The sequence below is a fragment of the Fringilla coelebs genome (assembly GCF_963513975.1).
Source record: "Fringilla coelebs genome assembly, chromosome: 4".
Taxonomy (NCBI): Eukaryota; Metazoa; Chordata; class Aves; order Passeriformes; family Fringillidae; genus Fringilla; species Fringilla coelebs.
Genome location: NC_140032.1, coordinates 989,512 through 1,014,291, shown reverse-complemented (window position 1 = coordinate 1,014,291; position 24,780 = coordinate 989,512). Strand labels below are relative to the sequence as shown.

General features: G+C 51.1%; 1 protein-coding gene across 2 annotated transcripts in view; it reads right to left on the bottom strand.

The window, feature by feature from the left end:
- Positions 1-24,780, bottom strand: part of EXOC6B (exocyst complex component 6B) — a 309,916-nt gene that overhangs the window by 252,062 nt on the left and 33,074 nt on the right. For both annotated transcript variants that reach the window (XM_084205070.1, XM_084205071.1), the window contains exon 2: positions 4,892-5,057. In XM_084205070.1, the coding sequence (XP_084061196.1) occupies positions 4,892-5,057 (166 nt within the window). The remainder of the gene's footprint in view (positions 1-4,891; positions 5,058-24,780) is intronic.

Genomic DNA, 24,780 nt, shown 5'->3' with positions numbered 1-24,780 from the left:
CCAGCTCCGGGCAAGGCAGGGCCCCCTGGGCTTTGGGGGAGGCAGGGGTCGTGTGGGGGATCGTTCCAGGCCTGGATGAAAACTGGGATGGTTGTTTGCACAGACCCCGTGCAGCTAAGCCGGGCTTGGCAGAGCTGGGCTTTGCTAAGCCGGGCCGGGTGCGCAGAGGGGGGACAGGCAGGTGGCACGGAGGGACTCCAGGGACCTGTGGGGTGAGCTGCTCCCTCACCCCCACCCCAGAACAGGGAGCAGGGGCTCAGGGAGTCCCTGGGATCACCCCAGAGGAGCCCTGGCAATGGAGCCACGGCACAGACAGAGTTTCTGAAAAATCCTTTCCTTAGGATCCTTTCTGCTGAGAAGCTCAGAAGCTTCAGCTTCTCCATGTTCTGCTGCTTTGGAATTTGGAGAATTGTTCACCCAGCATGGGGAATTGTTTTTACTTGATGACCAAAGACAGCCACCTGTGTCGAGGCTGTGAGCAGTCACAAGGTTTTATTATCATTTATTCCCTTGCTTGCCAGCCTTCTGATGAAATCCTTTCTTCTATTCGTTAACATTGTTCTAATATAACATTTTCATATAATATAATATAATATCATATCATATCTATAATATAATATAATATTATATAATATAATATAATATCATATCATATCATATCATATCATATCATATCATATCATATCATATCATATCATATCCATAATATAATATCATATAATATCATATCTCATATCATATATCATATATCATATCATATCATATCATATCATATCATATCATATCATAATCAATCAGCCTTCTGAGAACTTGGAGTCAAGATTCTCATCTCTTCCCTCATCCTGGGACCCTCAGACACCACCCCAGAGCCACCTCTGGGTCCGTCCCTGTCCCTGCTGGTGACATCCACTCATGAGGAAAGGGACAACTGGAGCCATCCTTCGTGCTGCAATCCCAAAAACTGCTCCCAGCCCTCTTCCCTATTTGGGGAAATTCCTTCCCCAAAAGTGTTGTCCAGCCCTGGCAGGGGTGGAGTGCCCATCCCTGAGGGATCTGAATCCATGGATGTGGCACCTGGGGACATGGAGCAGTGCTGGGAATGTTGGACTCAGAGGGATTTTCCCACCTAGACAATTCTGGGATTCCAGGAAATTAAGGAATCATCTCTGGTTTGTGGCTGACAGGGCTGTAGCACTAAAAAGGGCTTGGCAGCCACGTGAGCTGGGATTCCTGGAGCAGCAAGGACAGCCCCAGCTGGGACAGCACTGGGGGAGGTGGGATAAAAACCCTCCAGGAATGACCCAGCTGAGTGAGACAACCACGGAATGGGTCAGAATCCTAAAATCATCGTGGTTGGAAAAGATCATCCAGTCCAACCATGCCCAGCAGCACCAGGGCCACCACTGCCCCTGTCCCCAGGTGCCACAGGGCTGGAAATCCCCCAGGGATGGGCACTGCAAACCCCCCTGGGCACTCCCAGTGCCTGACCCCCCTTTCCATGGGGAAATTCCTGCTGTGCCCACCCTGAGCCCCCCTGGGGCCGTTCCCTCTGCTCCTGTCCCTGTTCCCTGGAGCACAGCCCGACCCCCCGGCTGTCCCCTCCTGCCAGGAGCTGTGCAGAGCCACAAGGGCCCCCTGAGCCTCCTTTGCTCCAGGCTGAGCCCCTGCCCAGCTCCTCAGGGATTCTCCAGCCCCTGCCCAGCTCCTCAGGGATTCTCCAGCCCCTGCCCAGCTCCTCAGGGATTCTCCAGCCCCTGCCCAGCTCCTCAGGGATTCTCCAGCCCCTGCCCAGCTCCTCAGGGATTCTCCAGCCCCTGCCCAGCTCCTCAGGGATTCTCCAGCCCATTCCCAGCTCTGTTCCTGCCCTGCCTCTCTCCAGCCCCTCCAGAGCTGCCCCGGCAGTGCCAGCACAGGGGACAAGGACGCTGCCCTGGCACTGCCACCACCCAGAGCTGGCACAGCCACCATGCTCCAGCAGATGAAATTCCCAAGGCAGTGCTGGGGACAGGCAGGACAGGGAAGGCAGCCCTGAGGCTCTGCTCAGGTTTGCTTCATCTGGGGCCACTCTGAGGTGGTGAAGGTGACACATCCAGGGCGAGCTCAAACAGCAGCAAAAGGGACATTTCTGCAAAAAGCCAACCCCAGAGCAGGGCAGAGGCAGGAGCACACGAGAGGAGGAGGAGGAGGAGGAGGAGGAGCAGGGAGGGCCCCGCTGGCCCCTGGCTGTTCAAAGGCCCAGATCAAATGGAGGATGAATGGCTGGAACCAAACCCACTCTCAGCACTCGATCCTCAGATGATTCCCCTGGGAGAGGCTGACAAAGAGGGCTCAGGCTCTCAGAAGGGCCTTTCTGGGGCTGTTTTCGCCATGTGCTGTTTTATGGATCACATAGGCATGGAAATCAAGGGAGATCCTGAGGGGACAGGGATGGACTTCACAGTGAGCCACCAACAAAGGGGCTGCTGGCAGAATGGGAACCAGCTCCCAGCACACAAACAATGTGCAATTCTTGGCTGGAAACAATGGCTTGAAAAAAATTAAAAATGAAAAAAAAAAATAAAAATAAAAAGGGAAAAAAATGACTTATTTGGTGGTAATGCCAATGGATTCGTCCTGCAATGAATTGCTGGGTGAATTCTCCTCGGGACATCCCTCAGGAAGGTGCTCCTGAGAGGAAACCCCTTTTTGGGATGGAGACTGGGATGTGTCAAGTAAGAGCCCTGCTGGGAAATGCCACAGGTAGCTTTAAATCAATGAATAAATGTGTTAAAAGCAGCAGTCAGCACCCTGACTTCCAGTTCTTCCCTTTCCTCCAGAAAATCTGCTTTTCCTGACAGATTCTGTGGTTCAGAACTTCAGCTTTCCCAGTCCCCACACTCCTGAACACCAGGAAGGTCCTTCCCCATTCCCAGGAAGCACTCCTGTGCTCCCCACATCTGAAATATTTGTATTTTAAGGCACAGGAACCAAACCTGAGCCCCAGGCAGCTCCAGCCTCCTGCTCCCTTTTCCTGAAGCCTCTCCAGTTTCCTTCCTGCCCTTCTTCCAGACTCCCATCCTACAAATGGCTTTTTCCACACATTACTGAGCACTTTTCCAAAACTGGGTGAATCCCACCTTTCCCTCCTCTTTCTGTGCAGTTTTAAAGGCCACAAGACTTATTTTAGCTCAAGAAACTGGGCTAAGATCCACGAGGAAAAGCTCTTTTCCTAATGAAAACAGGCTTGGCTGGAAGTTTCTTGGTGCTTTTAATGCACCACACTGGTCCAGTTTGGCCACATAATTGCAGAACTTTCAATGACCAACCCATTGCTCCAGGAAGAATTAAAATAAATATTTATATTTTAATTTTTTTTTTTAAATATAAATGTCCTGGATAAAAGGAGAGAAGATTGATGTGGTTCTGAGAATCCCAGAGTGCCTGAGATGGGGCAGGGTCAGGGCAGGATCTGCACAGGACTCACAGGGTTGGAAGAGACCTTAAAGATAACGAGTCCAGCCCAGCCCCAGCAGCCCCAGGGCCACATCCAGGCTGGTTAAACACACCCAGGGATGGATGGGGACTGCAGAACATTCCAGAACTTCATCACTCTGATACCTCAGGTTAGAGCTTTTCTATTCTTCCGACTCTGTGCTGGTTCAGTGTGTGGGTCTGGGTTCACATTTGGGGATGCTGAGCTCTCTGCACAGAGCAGGGAGACAAAACAATTCCTGCTCCAGCTGGGCACCAAGGACAAATGATCCAAATCTCAGCCCAAGAGCACAAACCCCGTGGGCTGGAGAGAGAAAAACAAGCAGGGTGGGACTGCAGGGGCTAAAGCTGGGATGGGACAATGAACTGCAAGGTGCAAATGGAGCAGAAGTTATAGAAGTGGGAGACCCTGTGCCCAGTCGTGCATTTTGGGACCATTTTGGTTCATCTTGGGTTCTTTTTGGGGCCATTTTGGTTCATCTTGGGTTCTTTTGGGACCATTCTGGTTCATCTTGGGTTCATTTTGGGGCCATTTTGGTTCATCTTGGGTTCTTTTTGGGACCATTTTGGTTCACCTTGGCTGCAGCCCTGGCTGGGCCCTTGTGCTGCCCAAGGTGGATCCATGGAAGGGATCCTTTTATTAAATCCCTGCTTTATTCTGGAACTCTGCCCAGCCTCTGTTCCAGCTCAGCCTTCCCAAGGCATCAACCCTTCCTGTAAAACCCCTTTCCCTGATATCCAGCCTGTATTTTCTCTCACTGTAAGAGCCTGAATGAGGGATGGAGGTCTCCAGGCACCTCTCCAAAATGCAGTTTATTCCATCCACAAGGTTACAGCAGCCCAGGGTGGTGGGTGACAGAGCTGTGCCCACAGCTGTCAGCTCCAGCTGCAGGCAGGCTGGAGACCCTTTGGTTTTGGTTCCATTGCATTCTAGACTTTTCTTTGCTGAGCATCTCAATACAGTAGAACCAATCTATGCCTTGACTATTGTCTATAGCCTATCATAACTGCTATTATTGCCATATTCATGGTACTGCTCTGCAATCACTAAAGTCAGTACATTACTACAGTTTAAGCCAGAAGTTGTCTTTCAGTTTTCTTGCAGTGGAAAATTCTGAGACCTTTTTTCTCCTTGCCACATTTGCTGCCTTGTTTGCCTGTGCTCTCTTCCTGCTTGGTAAAAACATCTTCTAGTTTGGGGTGGGTTTATCCTTTGCTCTAAGCCATAAAAACCCCTTCTGACTAACACACCCTTTGCCTCCTTGGTTACCCAGTCAGACTGGCTCAGCAATTCTTTTCTCCTATATCAAAACTTGCTTCCAACTCTATTCCTTCATCAGACTCCACATTTAAAATCTATCTCAAGCACACCCATCTGTGAGACGTTCTTGCCAAACCCTCATCCTTCCCAGCAGCTCACCTTGAGTTTCTGGGCCTCGCCCCGGACCTTGAGCAGCTCGGTGATGGAGTCCACGAAGCCCTGGTAGTGGAAGTTGCACATCTTCTCGATCTCCCGGTCGTGGTTGCGGATCCGCGCCTCCAGCTTCTCCATGAAGCGCCCGTGCTCCTCCCCATCGTACACAGACCTGCAGGGACAGCAGCCCAGCGCCCCAGGTCAGCACCCATGGATCAGCATCCCCACATCAGCACCCACGGATCAGCACCCACGGATCAGCACCCACGGATCAGCATCTCCAGATCAGCACCCACAGATCAGCACCCCCACGTCAGCACCCACGGATCAGCACCCACGGATCAGCATCTCCGGATCAGCACCCACAGATCAGCATCTCCAGATCAGCACCCACAGATCAGCGCCCACGGATCAGCGCCCCCACGGATCAGCCCCCACGGATCAGCAACCCCCCATCAGCACCCCTGGATCAGCACCCCCACATCAGCACCCCCACATCAGCACCCACGGATCAGCACCCCCACATCAGCACCCACGGATCAGCACCCACAGATCAGCATCTCCAGATCAGCATCCCCGGATCAGCACCCACGGATCAGCACCCCCACGGATCAGCACCCCCACGGATCAGCACCCCCACGGATCAGCACCCCCACGGATCAGCACCCCCACGGATCAGCACCCACGGATCAGCACCCACGGATCAGCACCCACGGATCAGCCCCCACGGATCAGCACCCACGGATCAGCATCTCCAGATCAGCACCCCCGGATCAGCGCCCACAGATCAGCACCCCCACATCAGCACCCACGGATCAGCATCCCCCACATCAGCACCCCCGGATCAGCACCCCCACATCAGCATCCCCAGATCAGCACCCCCGGATCAGCACCCACGGATCAGCACCCCCGGATCAGCACCCACGGATCAGCACCCATAGATCAGCACCCACGGATCAGCACCCACGGATCAGCACCCACAGATCAGCATCTCCAGATCAGCACCCACGGATCAGCACCCACGGATCAGCACCCCCACATCTGCACCCCCACATCTGCACCCCCACATCTGCAGCCCCACATCTGCAGCCCCACATCTGCAGCCCCACATCTGCAGCCCCACATCTGCACCTCCACCTCTGCTGCGAGGAACTACCAAAACTGACCCCAAAAATGTCCTCTGGACAACCCAGCCCAGCATCCCCTGACCAGCACCCCAGACCAGCACCCCCAGCTCTGCTGCCAGGAACATCCAAAATCTGACCCCAAAAATGTCCTCTGGACATCCCAGCCCAGCACCCCACATCAGCACCCACAGATCAGAGGCCTCAGTCAGCACCCCCAGATCAGCAGCCCCAGACCAGCAACCCCAGCCCAGCTGCCAGGCGCATCCAAAACCTGACCCCAAAAATGTCCTCTGGACAGCCCAGCCCAGCACCCCCGGCTTGGCTGCCAGGATCCACCAGGAACATCCAAAACCTGACCCCAAAAGGAACAAAAAGGAATGTTCCTCACCCAGGAACATCCAAATCCTGACCCCAGAAATGTCCTCTGGACATTCCAGCCCAGCACCCCCAGCTTGGCTGCCAGGATCCACCAGGAACATCCAAATCCTGACCCCAAAAATTCCCTCCTGGGACAAAGGGACAGGTCATAAACCAGACGTCAAATTGGGTTTAAAATGTTTCTAGTCCAACTTGTTTTTCCTTTTCCCACCGTTTTTTGTTCCCTGATAAACCAGAACAGCCCAAACCAGGCCTGAACTGTTTCTATTCCACCTTTTTCCTCCTTTTTCCATCATTTTGGTGATCCCTGAGAGACAAACCAAGCCCAAAACGTTTCTATTCCAACCTCTCCTTTCATTTTCCCACCCATTTTGGTGTTCCCTGAGAGACAAGGACAGCCCAGCAGGACCTGAAATGTTTCTATTCCAACTGTTTTTCCCTTTTCCCACTATTTTGTGTTGGGCACTGCCAGGGGTCCAGGGGCAGCCACAGCAAATCTGGGAATTCCAGCCCAGCCAGGAATTCCTTCCCAAAAATCCCACCCACCCCTGCCCTCCTTCAGCTTAAAACCAAACATAAGGATGAAAGTTAACCCCAAACTTCTGTCCCTCAAACGTTTCCCTGGAAAGCAGAGGGACCAAGGGAATTCCAGGGTTGTTTTCCTGCTTTTTTACACCTAATATGGAAATTCTTGATGGACTGTGGCAATCCCACCCTTGGCCCTGCCTTTGGGAAGTTTTGGCTCCTAAACCTGAATTCCCTCCCAACCCAAGAGCTAAGCTTGGGGTGAGGTTTATGGATGTGAGCTTGGGTCAGATATTAGGGCTCAATTTGGGATACAGATTCCAGGGAGCCTTTGGAGAGAAAAGATGGGAATGACCAGAGAGAAAAGATGGGAATAACCAGAGAGAGAAAATGGGAATGACCAGAGAGAGAAAATGGGAATGAGCAGAGAGGAAAGATGGGAATGACCAGAGAGAAAAGGTGGGAATGACCAGAGAGAGAAAATGGGAATGACCAGAGAGGAAAGATGGGAATGACCAGAGAGAGAAAATGGGAATGACCAGAGAGAGAAAATGGGAATGACCAGAGAGAGAAAATGGGAATGAGCAGAGAGAGAAAGTGGGAATAACCAGAGAGGAAAGATGGGAATGACCAGAGAGGAAAGATGGGAATGAGCAGAGAGAGAAAATGGGAATGACCAGAGAGAGAAAACGGGAATGACCAGAGAGGAAAGATGGGAATGACCAGAGAGAGAAAATGGGAATGAGCAGAGAGAGAAAATGGGAATGACAGAGCCAACCAAGTTGTGAGAATAAAATCTTTTCAAAATCCTTAATCACAGCAGGGAGGAGCAAAACTCCAGAGGGAAGCAGAAGCCCAGGAATGCAGGTGGACACAGGAGATCCTCTTCCCTGCAGTGGGATCTGTGCTCTCCCTCTGGAGAATCCCATCCCTGCAACCACACAGCCCCAAAGAAACAGGAAAAAAGTCCCAAGGCAGAGCTGAGAGCTGGAGAAAATCTCTTTAATTACTATTCTTTAATAGATTGAATTACTATTCTTTAATCTATTTAATTACTGTCCTTCCAGGGCATTTCAGTTCTAGAGGTTCAGTAAAAGATTCTCAGTGGCAAAACAAAAATACCAGAATTGTAAAATCCCTTTAAATTCAGTGTGAAAGAAGGCAGACACCCAGGGCAGGTGATGGGGAGAGCATTGCCTCCTCCTGCTTGTCCAAAGGTGCAAAAAGAGAGAAACCCTCCTGGGATGGCAGGAGAGGCAGCCTGGAGTGATGCTGCTGGGTTTTCCTTCCTGTTTGTGGAGCTCTGGCTGCTGAAATGTGAATTTTGGAGCCCGAGTGCCATCTAGTGCTGCACGGCCTCTTAGCAGGGCCTCAGTGACTCCCAAGATCTCAGCTCAAAAATGAGAATTCCAGTCAAAAACCAGAGGTGGATCAGTTGTGTTTGCACTCAGGGATAAGCTGAAACAGCAAAAACCCCACAGCAGCAATGATGTGTTTGTGCTCAAAGCCAAAATTGGCACTTACATCTGAAAATGGGGGAAAAAACACCTCAAAATTATTTAAAATGTCCAGGAAAAATTCCTTTGGAGGTGGCAAAGCTAAAGAATAAATATCTGATGACTAAAACCCTTGGGTTATTAGAAATTCTATTATTTTATTCATTTTTAGCCAAACTTTAGTGTGGAAAAAATAAAGTTTGGTGTCAGACAGGAAGGAAACACCAGCACACAGTGGGAAGCTCTTCCCTCCTGAGCTCTCCTACTCCTCCAGAATTCCTTTTCCAGGAAAATCCAGCCCTGGCTCTTCCCTCCTGAGCTCTCCTGACCCTCCAGGATCCTCTTCCCAAGGAAAATTCAGCCCTCCTGAGCTCTCTTGACCCTCCAGAATTCCTTTTCCAGGAAAATCCAGCCCTGGCTCTTCCCTTCTGAACTCTCCTCCTTCTCCAGGACCCCTTTCTCAGGAAAATCCAGCCCTGGCTCTTCCCTCCTGAGCTCTCTTGCTCCTCCAGGATCCCTTTTCCAGGAAAAATTCAGTCTTGAGCCTTCCCTCCTGAGCTCTCCTGTTCTTCCAGGATCATTTTTCCAGGAAAATCCAGTCCTGACTCTTCCCTTCTGAGCTCTCCTGACCCCCCAGAATTCCTTTTCCAGAAAAATCCTTCCCTCCTGAGCTCTCATGCTCCTCCAGGATCATTTTTCCAGGAAAATCCAGCCCTGGCCCTTCCCTCCTGAGCTCTCCTGACCCCTCAGAATTCCTTTTCCAGGAAAATCCTTCCTTCCTGAGCTCTCCTGACCCCCCAGAATTCCTTTTCCAGGAAAATCCTTCCCTCCTGAGCTCTCCTGTTCTTCCAGGATCATTTTTCCAGGAAAATCCAGCCCTGGCTCTTCCCTCCTGAGCTCTCCTGCTCCTCCAGGATGATTTTTCCCGGAGCAGGAGGGAGGCAGAGCCAGCCCCAGGCACTCCAGAGGTGCAGGTTGGACATTCCTCAATTTGGGAGGGCTCTGCCTCCTCCTGCAGGGGAGCTCACAGAGCCCTGCTGGCCCTCAACTCAAAATAACCAACACTGATTGCTCACTTTGGGGTGCAAACAACAAACCCCACCCCAAACCACCCCAAAACACCCCAAATCACCCCAAAACACCCCAAACCACCCCGAAATCCCAACCCCACCACCCACACTGCTCCCCACCCTTCCAACTCCCTCCCCCCAGAGCCCCCAAATCCTGGCCTCAGGAGCAGCACCAGCTCCTCTCCCCAGGCACCTCTGGCAAACAAGGATTATTCAACCCTTGGTTTGGGGTTTTTTTCCATATTTACAATTTTTGGTGCCTCTCTCAAACATGGCAGTTTTTGAGATTTCCTCTTTTCCCATCCCTCAGTCCCACAGAAAGGTTTCAAGGTTCCTCCACACTTGGCCAATTAATCCAGTCCAACACAAGGTACAAATTTAGAACAGCACAGGAATTTCAGAAGGAAATAAAATACATTAAAATTAAAGTAGAGCCCTTCTTATTCTGGCTTAAATTATTATTAAGAAAATTGTCAGAAATAAATTTGCAGAAAATTTTTAGGACTTGACAGAAGATTTACCTAGGATGTATTTATATACAAATTTTGAGGTAAGAAATGTTGACTTAGAAATGCTACAGAATAAAATATTTATTATTAAGAGAGAAATTAAATTGGAAATAAGTTTTAAAAGATGACTTTATATAAAAGATTAAATACTTTAGAGAAAGAATTATAAAATATATATTTTTGTAAGATTTATGAGGATTTTAGATTATTATTAGATTTTAGATAATTTAGATTATTAATTTTTAAGTATTTATAGTAGAGTGTAATAAAAGCTGATAAGTTTAAAAATGCTTACAGTGTAATTAAGAAATAATCAGCTGCTGCTTGTGATAAATTATAACATCTGCATTGTCCCAGCCTCCATATGAGACTAAAACTGAAATGAAATGTTTCAAACACCTCTCAGTCACCCCATCTCCAAACCAAACAAGAGCTCAATCCAACAGAAACCAAGAATTAAGCTTGGCTTAGGCTCCTCCTGCTGGTTTTAAGAACAGGCTGGGACAGAGCTCCACAAAACCATCCTGGGGGCTTTTTTTTATTTTCCTTCTTTGCCATAAAAAAGTGCTGGTGAGAAAAGCTGCTGCACAAAAAGGCCTGGGATGGAAAAGGGCTGAGCCAGAGGGGCTGGGACCCTCCCTGCAGCTCCAAACCATGGAACAGGGCTTTGAGATTCCTTGGATTGGGCTCTTGGGTTCCACAATTCCAGCATCCCTTAAAAATCCACTTCAGCTTTGGTTTGGTTGTTGGTCTTTTGGGTTGTTGTGGTTTTTTTCAGGGTTTTTTTTCTGAAAGGTCAAACTGGAAAAAAAATCCTTCCAGGAAAGCCACAAACGGATGGAGAGCTGCCATGAGCATCCAGGAGTTTATCCCCCAAAACAGGGACAAACCAGAGCTGGGGCTGCCAGGAGGCTGAGGGGGGAATGCCAGACAAGGATCCAGCTGTGCCAGGGGTCAGGAAAGCGTGGGACATCCACAGGGATCATCCAGCCACGCCCTGGCACCCCAAAACCCACCCCTGCCAGGGGCCAGGAAGCCTTGGAATACCCACAGGGATCAGGGATTAAACTCCTGGCACCCCAAACCCACCCCTGCCAGGGGCCAGGAAGCCTTGGAATATCCACAGGGATCATCCAGCCAAGCCCTGGCATTGCCAGACACTCCCAACAATCCAGCCTGTGCCAGGGGTCAGAAATCATGGAATGTCCACAGGATCATGGATCACACCCCTGGCATTGCACAGACACCCCAAAATCCACCCTGTGCCAGGGGTCAGAATTCATGGAATATCCTGAGGTCCACAGGGATCATCCATCCAACCCCCTGGCACCCAACAATCCACCCTGTGCCAGGGGTCAGGAAGTCAGAGGATATCCTGAGATCCAGAGGGATCATGGATCACACCCCTGGCATTGCCAGACACCCCAAAATCCACCCTGTGCCAGGGGTCAGAAATCATGGAATATCCTGAGACCTACAGGGATCATCCATCCAACCCCCTGGCATTGCCAAATCCAAAATCCCAGCCTGTGCCAGGGGTCAGAAATCCATGGAATAACTCAAGATTCACAAGGATCGTGGCTCACACCCCTGGCATTGCCAGACATCCCAGAATCCCACCCTGTGCCAGGGGTCAGGAAGCCATGGAATATCCACAGGGATCATCCATCCAACCCCCAGCATTGCCAAATCCAAAATCCCAGCCAGTGCCAGGGGTCAGGAAGCCATGGAATATCCTCAGGGATCCTCCATCCAAGCCCTGCCCCGCACAGACCCCCCAGAATCCCCCCCAGGCACCCCTGGCAGCGCTGGCCCAACGCTCCTGGAGCTCTGGCAGCCTGGGCAATGTTCTCACTCCCTGGACAGTGCCAGCCCCCTCTGGGTGAGGAACCCTTCCCTAAAATCCAGCCTGAGCCCGCCCTGGCACAGCTCCCTGCTCCTGTCCCTGTCCCAGAGAAGGGAGCCCTGACCCCAGGAATGCCCCCCCACTTTGCTCTGCTCCAGCTGCACATTCCCCTCTGTGCCCCAGGGATGCCCAGGGGAGGGTGGCCTGCAGAGGGGCACAGGGGCTGGGAGCTGAACATCTCCCATCCTCTCCCATCATCTCCCATCATCTCACATCTCCCATCCTCTTCCATCATCTCACATCTCCCATCATCTCACATCTCCTATCATCTCCCATCTCCCATCATCTCCCATCTCCCATCATCTCCCATCATCTCACATCTCCCATCATCTCCCATCATCTCACATCTCCCATCATCTCCCATCATCTCCCATCTCCCATCATCTCCCATCTCCCATCCTCTCCCATCATCTCACATCTCCCATCATCTCACATCTCCCATCATCTCCCATCCTCTTCCATCATCTCACATCTCCCATCATCTTCCATCTCCCATCTCACCTCTCGCCTCATCTCCCCTCTCCCATCTCCCCTCTCCCACCTCCCATCATCTCCCATCCTCTACCATCATCTCCCATCATCTCCCATCTCCCATCCTCTTCCATCTCCCATCTCACCTCTCCCATCTCCCATATCTCCCATCATCTCCCCTCTCATCTCTCCCCTCATCTCCCATCATCTCCCCTCATCTCCCATCTCCCCTCTCATATCTCAGCTCTCCCCTCATCTCCCACCATCTCCCCTCTCACCTCTCCCATCTCCCACCTCCCATCTCCCCTCTCCCTTCATCTCCCATCTCCCCTCTCACATCTCAGCTCTCCCCTCATTTCCCACCATCTCCCCTCTCACCTCTCCCATCTCCCACCTCCTATCTCACCTCTCACCTCTCCCATCATCATCTCCCACCATCTCCCTTCCTCTCCCATCATCATCTCCCATCATCTCCCACCCTCATCTCCCATCCTCTCCCACCCTCTCCCCTCTCCTCTCTCCCCTCATCCTGCCCCCCCAGCCCCTGAGCCCTCCCCGGGCTCCTCGGCCCCTCCTCCACCCACAGCAGCCAAACCTGGGGAGATTTGGGGGGCACAGCCCAGAAAAGCCCCCAGAGACACCGAGCTCAGGTGGGAGCCTCCTTCAGGCAGGAGGGGACAGCCCCTGAGTGGCTGGGGGGGAAGGGACCTAAATTTGGGACTTACACCTGAAAATGGGGGGTGGAAAAAACCCACCTGAAAATTACCTAAAATGTCCAGGAAAAATTCCCTTTGGAGGTGGCAGAGCTAAGGAATAAATATCTGATGACTAAAACCCTTGGGTTATTAGAAATTCTGTTATTTTATTCCTTTTGAGCCAAACTTTAGTGCAGGAAAAATAAAGTCTGGTGTCAGACAGGAAGGAAACACCAGCACACAGTGGGAAGCTCTTCCCTCCTGAGCTCTCCTGCTCCTCCAGGATCATTTTTCCAGGAAAATCCAGCCCTGGCTCTTCCCTCCTGAGCTCTCCTGCTCCCCCAGAATTCCTTTTCCAGGAAAATCCAGCCCTGGCTCTTCCCTCCTGAGCTCTCCTGCTCCCCCAGAATTCCTTTTCCAGGAAAATCCAGCCCTGGCTCTTCCCTCCTGAGCTCTCCTGCTCCTCCAGGATCCTCTTCCCAAGGAAAATCCAGCCCTTCTGAGCTCTCTTGACCCTCCAGAATTCCTTTTCCAGGAAAATCCAGCCCTGGCTCTTCCCTTCTGAACCCTCCTCCTTCTCCAGGACCCCTTTCCCAGGAAAATCCAGCCTTGAACCTTCCTTCCTGAGCTCTCCTGTTCTTCCAGGATCCTTTTCCAGGAAAATCCAGCCCTGGCCCTTCCCTCCTGAGCTCTCCTGCTCCTCCAGGATCATCCCCCCGGTGTCCCAGGACAATTCCCCATCCCTGGAGTGTCCAGGCCAGCCTGGGCAGGGCTGAGAGGGGCCAGAGCCACCCTGACCCCACCAGGCAGAGCCTCAGGCAGGGCTGAGCCAGCCCATCCCAAGGAGGAACAGAAATAAATTCAGCTGAAGTGCAGAGGGGGAGATGGAACGACAGAGCTCGGGGACAATGCAGGGAGGACGAGCTGGGGACAGCAACACGAGTGGCTTTTGTTCCCAATTAACAGAGGAACAAATTCCTCAGGCTGCTGCAGACTTCCATTCTCTCTTTTTTTCCCCTTTTTCAAACCTTCTGTAGTGGTTTGAGTCCCTCAGAAACATTTTCTTCTCATTAAGTGACATAAAAGCATTAGCAGTTTGTTTAATCTCAGTCTAACTTTTGTCATAAACAAATTAACTACTGAGCACGGCAGGAAAACAACAGCGACTTCAGGAGTGGGGCAACAGCCCCTGGAAAAAGGGCAAAGGGGTTTAAAATTAATGCCTGCCCAGGATGGGGCTGGCAGCAGCTTAAACCTCCTGATCCCAACGTTTATCCAACCAGGACAGCAGCAAAAATTAAAAAAATCTCCAAGGATTTCCCACTGAGGTGAGGGAAAAGAGTGGGGAGAATTCATTTATTGTTTTCATGCTGCCAAGCAGTCAAGAATTGATTTAAGGCCAGAATCCAAGCCCAAAATTTAAAACCAAAATCTAAGACCAAAATCAAGCTCAAAATTTAAATCCCAAATTCAAGACCAGAACTGAAGCCCAAAATCGAAACCCAAAATCGAAACCCAAAATTGAAACCCCAAAATTGAAGCCCCAAATCAAGCCCCAAAATTTTGACCCAAAATCTAAACCCAAAATCAAGCCCAAAATTTAAGCTCAAAATTTAAATCTCAAAGTTAAGCCTGGAATTTAATTAAGGCCCAGAATTGAAGCCCAAAATCAAGCCCAAAATTTAAACCCCAAATTTAAACCCTAAAATTTAAATCCCAAATTAAAGCCCAGAACTGAAGACCAAAATTTAGGCTGAAAACTTAGACCCCAAATTTAAGCCTAGAACTGAACTGAAGCCAAAAATTTAAACCCCAAATTAAAGCCCAGAAACTGAATTAAAGCCCAGAACTAAAGCCCAAAGTCAAGCCCCATTATTGGCGGGTGGAAAACAAAGCAGGAGAGCAGCATTGAAGCTGATTTTAATAAAAATTTAGTTGATTTTTGCCAATAATTATTATATTCAATAATGATAAAGTTGATCATAATTATTAATAGTGTTAATAATTATTACTAATAATAAAGTTAGTAATAATCATAGAAAATAATAATGATAATAATGATAATCCATAATCCTGGTTTTCCAGCTGGAACACCTCAGGCCCAGGCAGGAATGGCAGGAATTCCCAATTTATTCCTGGGAATATTTGGGATTAGGAATTCCAGGATTTGGGAATTTTGGGGATTGGGGAATTCTGGGATTGGGAAATTCTGGGAATATTTGGGATGGGGAATTCTTGGATCGGGGAATTCCAGGATTGAGGAATTTTGGGATTGGGAAATTCCAGGATTGGGGAATTTCAGGAATATTTGGGACGGGGAATTCCGGGACTGGGGGATTTCCAGGAATATTTGACCAGATTTCATCATTGATTCAGTAGCATCTGACACAGCAAACCCCGGAATTCCTGAATCCCAAAACTCCGGACTTTCCCATCCCAAATATTCCCAAAATTCTCAAATCCCGGAATTCCTGAATCCCAAAACTCTGGACTTTCCCATCCCAAATATTCCCAAAATTCTCAAATCCCGGAATTCCTGAATCCTAAAACTCTGGAATTTCCCATCCCAAATATTCCCAAAATTCTCAAATCCCGGGATTCCCAGCCTCTGGAATTCCTCCTTTTTTCCCCCAGCCCCAGCAGGAACCCCGAGATCCCTGGGGCTGCCCGGGGGGCTCCAGCCCCTGGCAGGGCTCAGGGACCCTGGCACGGGGTCACAGACCCCTGTACCTCTGGATTTCAGCCCCTGGAAACAATTCCCAGCTCTGTGTGAGGAGCCACAGCCACAAGGGCTTGAGCAGAATGAGGCTGAATTGGTCACAGGGTGGAAAAGTAGAATTGTGGGGATTTGGAATGGGGCTCAGGAGGCAGATGGAGGAGTCTGGGCATGTCCTGTCCTTCTCCTCCTTGTCCCCATCTCCTGGGTGCTGGTGGCACTTTGGATCGGTTTAGAGCAGGGACAGACTGTGACCTGCCTGTGCTTTATTCACAATAATTTCTTTTACATCATTTACAACAATGTCTGACACAGGTGATGGGCATTGGGAAGTTATTGCAAATAAAGCACAGGCAGTTCACAGTATCCAAAGCCAGCCCTGCCCTGAGGGTGTCAGCGTGCCTCAACCCGACCTGCAGGACAGACCCCAGCAGGACAGACAGACAATGTTACAGGTGACAGCAAACAAACAACCTTGGGAACAGAGCCAAGGAATCCTGCCCTCTTCCTCGGTCTCGGGGCTGGGACAAAGAGACTTTGCAACCCCTCGGGGTCAGCTGCAGCCCAGAGACTCCCAGGAGGCTCCTGGTGGCTTTGGGCTGGCCTGGCTTCCCTCAGCTTTGGGGAGGAAATTGGGAATTTTGGTGCCAGCAGCTCTTGGGGAAGGTGAGGGGACACAAGGATTGGGAAGCAGCAGCCAAAGGGAAACCGGGAGGGATTGCAGAGGCCGAGGAGGATGAAGGTCAGCAGGGGTCCAGGGAAACGGAGCAGGAACCCAAAGGGATCAGGAGAGACCCCCAGAGTCCCCCCCAGGCACAGCTCCTCCTGTGCTGATCCATGAAAACCAAAGGAATTGGGTTTGGCTTTGAAGGGAAAAGGCTGAGGAGAACATGGGGAGCACAAAGCCTTGGGAAAAGTCCTCTGCTATAAAAACATGGAATGAGCAAGGCTGGAAAAGCCCTCTGAGATCCTCCAGCTCCCCCCATCACCCTGAGCACCGTGCTGACAGCAAACCCCGTCCCTAGAGCCACATCCAGGCCCTTCTGTCCCCTGCAGGGAGGCAATTCCAGCCCCAGCCCCTGACCCCCACCAGGTGAGGATTCCCAGAGCTCCTCTGGAGCCTCTCCAAAGCTCCACTCTGCAGCTGCTGGCCCCGGAGCTGACGGAATCCTCATCCCATGAACGTCCCAGCCTCCCTCACAGCCCTCCCCAGCTCTGCACACAGATTATTTTACCACAGAACAATTTTAACGTCGGTTCTCGCTGTGTTATTGCCCAATAAAAGCTCCTTCTGTTGTCTTATGCATTGTCTCAACGAGTGCATTTGGATTTTTTTGAGCATTCTTGGCTCGAGGTCTCACCCCCTCCTCTCTCTGCTGGGAAGAAATGTTGTCACAACATCCAGCAGAGGCACAACAAATCCTGGGGACGTGCCCGACCTTAAACACTCCTCAAAAATCCCATCCTGAGGGACAGCAGCTGGTGGGGCATGTCCAGCAGAGGGACAGCAGCAGCAGCACCCCGGGGTGTGCTCAGCCAGGGGTTTGTTTGTCCAGGAGTGTGCTCAGCCAGGGATCTGCCCATCCAGGGATGTGTTTGTCCAGGGATCTGCTCACCCAAGGAATTGCTCACCCAGGGATGTGCTCACCCAGGGATGTGCTCAGCCAGGGGTTTGCCCACACAGGGATCTGTTCACCCAGGGATTTGCTCAAACAAGGAATTGCTCACTCAGGGATTTGCTCACCCAGGGGTTTGTTCATCCAAGGAATTGCTCACCCAGGGATCTGCTCACCCAGGGATTTACTCAAACAAGGAATTGCTCACCCAGGGAATTGCCCATACAGGGATTTGCTCACCCAGGGCTCTGTTCATCCAAGGAATTGCTCACCCAGGGGTTTGTTCATCCAAGGAATTGCTCAGCCAGGGATCTGCTCAAACAAGGGATTTGCTCATTCAGGGATTTGCTCACCCAGGGATCTGTTCATCCAAGGAACTGCTCACCCAGGGAATTGCCCAGCCAGGGAATTGCTCACCCAGGGCTTTGCTCACCCAAGGAATTGCTCAGCCAGGGATCTGTTCAACCAAGGAATTGCTCACCCAGGGGTTTGCTCATTCAGGGGTTTGCTCAAACAAGGAATTGCTCACCCAGAGATCTGTTCATCCAAGGAACTGCTCACCCAAGGCTTTGCTCACCCAGGGAATTGCTCACCCAGGGAATTGCTCACTCAGGGATTTGCTCACCCAGGGATCTGTTCATCCAAGGAATTGCTCACCCAGGGATCTGCTGACCCAGGGATTTGCTCAAACAAGGAATTGCTCACCCAAGGAATTGCTCACTCAGGGATTTGCTCACTCAGGGATCTGTTCATCCAAGGAATTGCTCACCCAGGGATCTGCTGACCCAGGGATTTGCTCAAACAAGGAATTGCTCACCCAGGGGTTTGCCCACACAGGGATTTGCTCACACAGGGATTTGCTCATCCAAGGAATTGCTCACCCAGGGATCTGTTCATCCAAGGGTTTGGTCATTCAGGGATCTGCTCAAACAAGGGATTTGCTCACCCAGGGAATCTGTTCATCCAAGGAATTGCTCACCCAGGGAATTGCCCAGCCACGGAATTGATGACTCAGGGATCTGTTCACCCAGGGAATTGCTCACCCAGGGCTTTGTTCATCCAGGGGTTTGCTCAAACAAGGAATTGCTCAGCCAGGGATCTGTTCATCCAAGGAACTGCTCACCCAAGGCTTTGCTCACCCAGGGATCTGTTCTTCCAGGGAATTGCTCACCCAGGGATCTGCAGAGGAAGGCAGCAGCCTCCCTGCCTGGCACCAGCAGCTCCCCCTCCTTTCCTGGGGAAGTGCCGGGGTGGGGATGGAGGTCAGCCCAAGGTCTCCCTCGGGCAGGAGTTGGCTGGGATGGCCCCATCCAGCTCCTGCTGCCAATCCATTGTGCTGGGCAGCTCCTGCTTCCAGCAGCAGATGGATCCATCCCCAGCACGCAGCTGTGCCAGGGGAAATTCCCCCCTGCCAGCCCCAGGAGTGCCTGCCCGGCCTCTGCCAGGATGGTTGGGATTGGAGGGGACCCCAAAGACCAGCCCAGTCCCCACGGGGCACCTTCCAGAGCCCCATCCAGCCTGGGCTGAGAGCAGAGGAGAGTGAGGTTCCTGGCAAACCTTGGGACACCCTGGATCCCTTCCTGGTAACCCTTGGGACACCCTGGATCCCTTCCTGGCAAACCTTTGGACACCCTGGATCCATTCCTGGCAAACCTTTGGACACCCTGGATCCATTCCTGGCAAACCTTTGGACACCCTGGATCCCCTCCTGGTAACCCTTGGGACACCCTGGATCCCTTCCTAGTGACCCTTGGGACACCCTGGATCCCCTCCTGGTGACCTTTGGGACACCCTGGATCCCCTCCTGGTGACCTTTGGGACACCCTGGATCCCCTCCTGGTGACCTTTGGGACACCCTGGATCCCCTCCTGGTGACCCTTGGGACACCCTGGATCCCCTCCTGGTGACCCTTGGGACACCCTGGATCCCCTCCTGGTGACCCTTGGGAGACCCTGGATGCCTTCCTGGTGACCCTTGGGAGACCCTGGATCCCCTCCTGGTGACCTTTGGGACACCCTGGATCCCTTCCTGGTAACCCCTGGGACACCCTGGATCCCCTCCTGGTAACCCTTGGGACACCCTGGATCCCTTCCTGGTAACCCTTGGGAGAGTCTCCATCCCTCTGATCCAACAGGAGCAGGAGCCATCCCAGCAGCAGCTCCTGAAGCCAAGGCCCCAGAGGGACTCCAGGCAGGGACAGGAATGTCCTGACCCCGTCTGTGTCCCCAGCACAGCCTCAGCCACAGGAGCCACCCTCACTTCCAGCCCAGGCTGGGATTAGAGCACATGGAGGCGGCTCCAGGGGCTGGAATCCACGTCCTGGAACTCTCTGGAACACCTGCCTGGCACCCAGCCTGGCACAGGAGCAGAGGCCCCCAGGACACCCCAGCACCCCCAGGGACATGGGGCTCCATGGCTGAGTCCCTGTGAGGGGTTCAGGAACCAGAATCCCTTTGGGTCCCCTGGAGAAGACACGGGTCATGATCCCAAAAGCAGAGAAGTTCTGCAGAGACGTCCTCAAAAACCCACGTGGGGCTTCCCCAGAGAGGGAACTGGGAATGGCAGAAGATTCCCTGTGCTCTCCTCTCCTCTTGTGGCTCTCCACCCTCTCATTTCTCCAGGCAGATGCTCCCCCACATCCCCAGGAGCTGCACAGTCAAAATCTGGGATGCACGGGACGTGGGGAAGATGAATTTCCAATTAAACTTCCCAAGAGCTTCATGGGGGGAGAGTCTGAACAGGCACAGGCTCAGAGAGGAAAGCTGGACTCAAGGCAATGGATTTGGGATTTGTGAGGAGCAGAGGAGGCCAGGACTCATTCCCATGGGAATGTTTGTGTCTGCTGAAGAGAAGAGCAGAAATGGGCTCAAATTGCCCAGCAGAAATAGGTTAAACATTGGATGGACCTTCCTGACTGTGAGAGGGGCTGAAATCCAGGAGGGCTCACCAGGGAATGTTCTGGAATCCCTTTAAACCGGGTCCCAAGGACTAAGTCAGAAAGCCCCAAGGAGGAGCAGCCTGGGTGTGTTTGCTGCTCCAGAGACCAAACCCTTCCTCAGGCAGGGACGGGATTCTGGAGGTCCCCAAAATCCCATCTCCCACAGTCTGAACTCCAGGAGAGCTGGAGGTCCCCAAAATCCCATCTCCCACAGTCTGAACTCCAGGAGAGCTGGAGGTCCCCAAAATCCCACCTCCCACAGTCTGAACTCCAGGAGAGCTGCAGGTCCCCAAAATCCCATCTCCCACAGTTTGAACTCCAGGAGAGCAGGAGGTCCCCAGAATCCCATCTCCCACAGTCTGAACACTCCAGAAGAGCTGGAGGTCCCCAAAATCCCACCTCCCACAATCTGAACACTCCAGGAGAGCTGGAGGTCCCCAAAATCCCACCTCCCACAGTCTGAACTCCAGGAGAGCTGCAGGTCCCCAGAATCCCATCTCCCACAGTCTGAACACTCCAGAAGAGCTGGAGGTCCCCAAAATCCCACCTCCCACAGTCTGAACCCCAGGAGAGCTGGAGGTCCCCAGAATCCCATCTCCCACAGTCTGAACTCCAGGAGAGCTGGAGCTCTGTGGGAACCCCCTGATCCTCACCAGATTCCACCCAAGAGCTGGAAGAACAGAGAGCTCTGACTCCAGGTTTGATACCTGCCAGCTTTTCCAAGGATTTCTGAGAGCCCAGCTCAGCTTTCACTGGTGGCACCAGACAAATCCCCATTTCCCTCCCTGGCACAAGATCAGGGGTCTGGATCATCCCATCCCACGGCAGGGACACCTCCCGCTGCCCCAGGTGCTCCACCTGGCCTGGGGCACTGCCAGGGATCCAGGGGCAGCCCCAGCTGCTCTGGGCACCCTGTGCTGGATGAATATTCCAAAGTGGCCTGAAGAGCTCAGGGATGACAATAAAACACTTCCAGCCCATAAATCAGTGGGAAAGCAGAGCTCCCAAAAAGCCACAGCCACCTCTGGGATGGGATCCAGCTCCTCCTTGCCAGACAAGAGTCCCGAGGAAATGAGGGATAATTCTCTAATTAACAATAAAATGGAACAAGCCAGAACGTCCCCATTAAAGAAGGAATTTCAGCTGCTCCGAGCCATTAGGAAGAGCTTGAACAAATCCAGCTTCCAAAAGAGGCAGGAATGGAGGGAACAGCCCAGCCCAGGGAAAGCAGAGGACACAGGGAGGATGGGGAGAGGTGGCCACGGAGCTTCCAAGTGGGGAGGACAATGGGAACAATTCCCGGGAACAAAAGCTGGAAGGACACTTGATTTGAGCCATGTGTGGGACAGGAATGCTCCCAGGCCCGGGTGACAGAAATGCCAGCCCAGCCAAGCTGGGGAGCATTAAGGCAGGGATGAATCATCTTCCCAAAGCCTGTAAACAACACTCAAACCCCAAAAGGACCCCTGAAAAAACACTCAGACCCCAAAAGAACCTCTGAAAAGAATACTTAAACCCCAAAAGAACCCCAGTAAACACTCAAACCCCAAAAGGATCCCTGTAAACAACACTCAAACCCCAAAAGGATCCCTGTAAACAACACTCAAACCCCAAAAGGACCCCTGTAAAAACACTCAAACCCCAAAAGGACCCCTGAAAAAACACTCAAACCCCAAAAGGACCCCTGAAAAAACACTCAAACCTCAAAAGAACCTCTGAAAACAACACTCAAACCCCAAAATGGCCCCTGAAACAACACTCAAACCCCAAAAGGACCCCGTAAGCAAGGCTCAGGCCCCACAAGGAGCCCAGAGCAGAGCCCAGTCCCACGTGGCCCCACAGCTGGAACGGGGACAGCTGCTGGGAAAGGGGTGGGAATTGGGGCCAGGAGCCACAGGAACGGGACACGGGCAGGGGGACCCCACAGACCCTCTGAGAGGGGACAGCACGGGACAGGGACAGGGACAGGTCAGCTGTGGGGTCTGGGACAGGACAGGAACGGGGTCAGCTGTGGGGTTTGGGACAGGGGACAGGAACGGGGTCAGCTGTGGGGTTTGGGACAGGGGACAGGAACGGGGTCAGCTGTGGGGTTTGGGACAGGACAGGAACAGGGTCAGCTGTGGGGTTTGGGACAGGACACAGGAGTGGGACCAGCTGTGGGGTTTGGGGCAGGGGGATCAGCTGCCCTGCCCTGCCCTGGGGATTCTCAGCCCCACCTGCAGTGGAACTCGGGTTTCCAGGCTATGGAAGCACAGCAATGTCACCTTTGGGAACTTGGATGGGAAGGAAATTCCCAGCCCTGATCACGTGGAGGGCAAATCCCAGTCACAGAAAATCCCAAAGCACCTTGGATACAGCTGGGCTCCATCCCAAAGGGCTTTTCCAGCCTCAAAACCACTTCATCATTCCCACAAGGAACCCAGAATGCACTCCTGCCCCCCAAATCAAACAGCACAGGAGGAAACAGCCTCAGGACAGGGAGAAGCACACAGGCTGCCCTAATCCTAATCCTAATCCTAATCCTAATCCTAATCCTAATCCTAATCCTAATCCTAATCCTAATCCTAATCCTAATCCTTGTCTTCCAGCAGTGCTGCCTTTCCCAGGACACTCCCTGAGGAAAAAATCCCTTTCCCAGCTGCCCAGGAAAGGGAAATGCCCTGGCCAGGCCCAGCTGCCTGAATGCTGAGCCAGGATTCCACTCCTGCTCCTCACCCAGCCCTGGGGAATTCCCTCATCCCCATCCCACGGGAATCCTCACCCTCCTCCTCCTCCTCCTCATTTCTCCATCCCCAATAAATCACTGCACTCCTCTCAGGGAAATGAAGGTCACCTTTTCTGAACAATTCTGAACAAAGAAAATTCACAGTTTTAACCGAGAGTCTGGGGGAGAAAAATCACCCACAGCAAGTGAGACAGCACAGGGACAACTGGGGAAATAATTAAATATAATAATTAAAATAATGAATAATAAATTCACATTTACATGCAAACACCCCAGCAAAACATCAGGGATGGTCCTGAGGGAGGTGTCTGCTCATGCTGGGGTTCCCAAAGCTCAGATCACCCCAGCCTGTCCAGCCATGCAGCTCCACCAGGAACTGGTGCATTTTTATGTTAAATTGTGATATTTTACATTATTGAGAGAGGAGCTCCCAGTCCCACACACAAACCCCCCAGAGGAGCTGACTGTGCTGGAAATAACTCTGCTTCCAACCTGCTCTGCAAAACCCCAGCGAGAAGCTAAGCTGGGCTTATTTAGGCTTCAGGTTGAGCCCAGCCCAGATTTCAGCCCCTCTGCTCTTCACTCATTTCCCTCTTAATTGCCTTCCTCTAATTAAAGAACTTCATTAGCCCAGCTCTGACTCTCATTAAACTTGGCCCTTTTTTCCCTCATCACTTTTGTGTCATTTTAAAGGCCTGGGATGTTATTTTCAGAGGGTTTGGGAGCTTTGTGTGGCTCTGGGCAGGAGGGAATCCAGGGAATTCCAGGCTGGATAAAGAACTGGGATGAGGAAACAGCTCCTGAACAGCCCAAACCAACTGGGAGCTGTCAGAGGAACCACTACATGTCATAATATCATATATTACAGGTGTTATTTTAACATAATAAATATTGTATTAACATAATATGTGTTATATTAATATAATAAATGCTATATTAACATAACATGTGTTATATTAATATAATAAATGCAATATTAACATATGTTATATTAACATAATAAATGCTGTATTACCATAATAGGTGCTATATTAACATAATAAATGTAATAACTAAAACCTGCAGCCCCTGCTGCCAACCTCTGACCCCTCTGCAAAGCTTCCTCAGGCACTGAATTCACTGAAAACCAGGGAAAGAATTAAAAAACAGGGCAATTCATTAAAAATCATGGCAATTAACTGTAGGTCATGGCAATCAACTGAAAACCAGGGCAATTCATTGAAAACCATGAAAAAAATTGAAAACCATGGGAAAAAAATGAAAATTATGGGAAAAAAATTGAAAAATCGTGGCAATTAATTGAAAACCATGGCAATCAATTGAAAACCATGGAAAAAAATCAAAAACCATGGCAATTAATTAAAAATCATGGAAATTAATTGTCAATCATGGCAATTAATTAAAAATCAGGGTAATCAACTAAAAACCATGGCAATTAATGGAAAATCACAGGAAAAACCTTAAAATCATGGCAATTAATGGAAAACCATTAAAAAAATTGTAAATCATGGCAATTAATGGAAAACCAGGGAAAAAAAATTGAAAATCATGGCAATTAACTGTAAACCATGACAATTAATTGAAAACCATGGCAATTAATTTAAGACAATGGAAAAAAAATTGAAAGCCATGGTAATTAATTAAAAATCATGGCAATTAATTGAAAGCCATGGCAATTAATTGAAAGCCATGGCAATTAATTGAAAACCATGAAAAAAAAAAT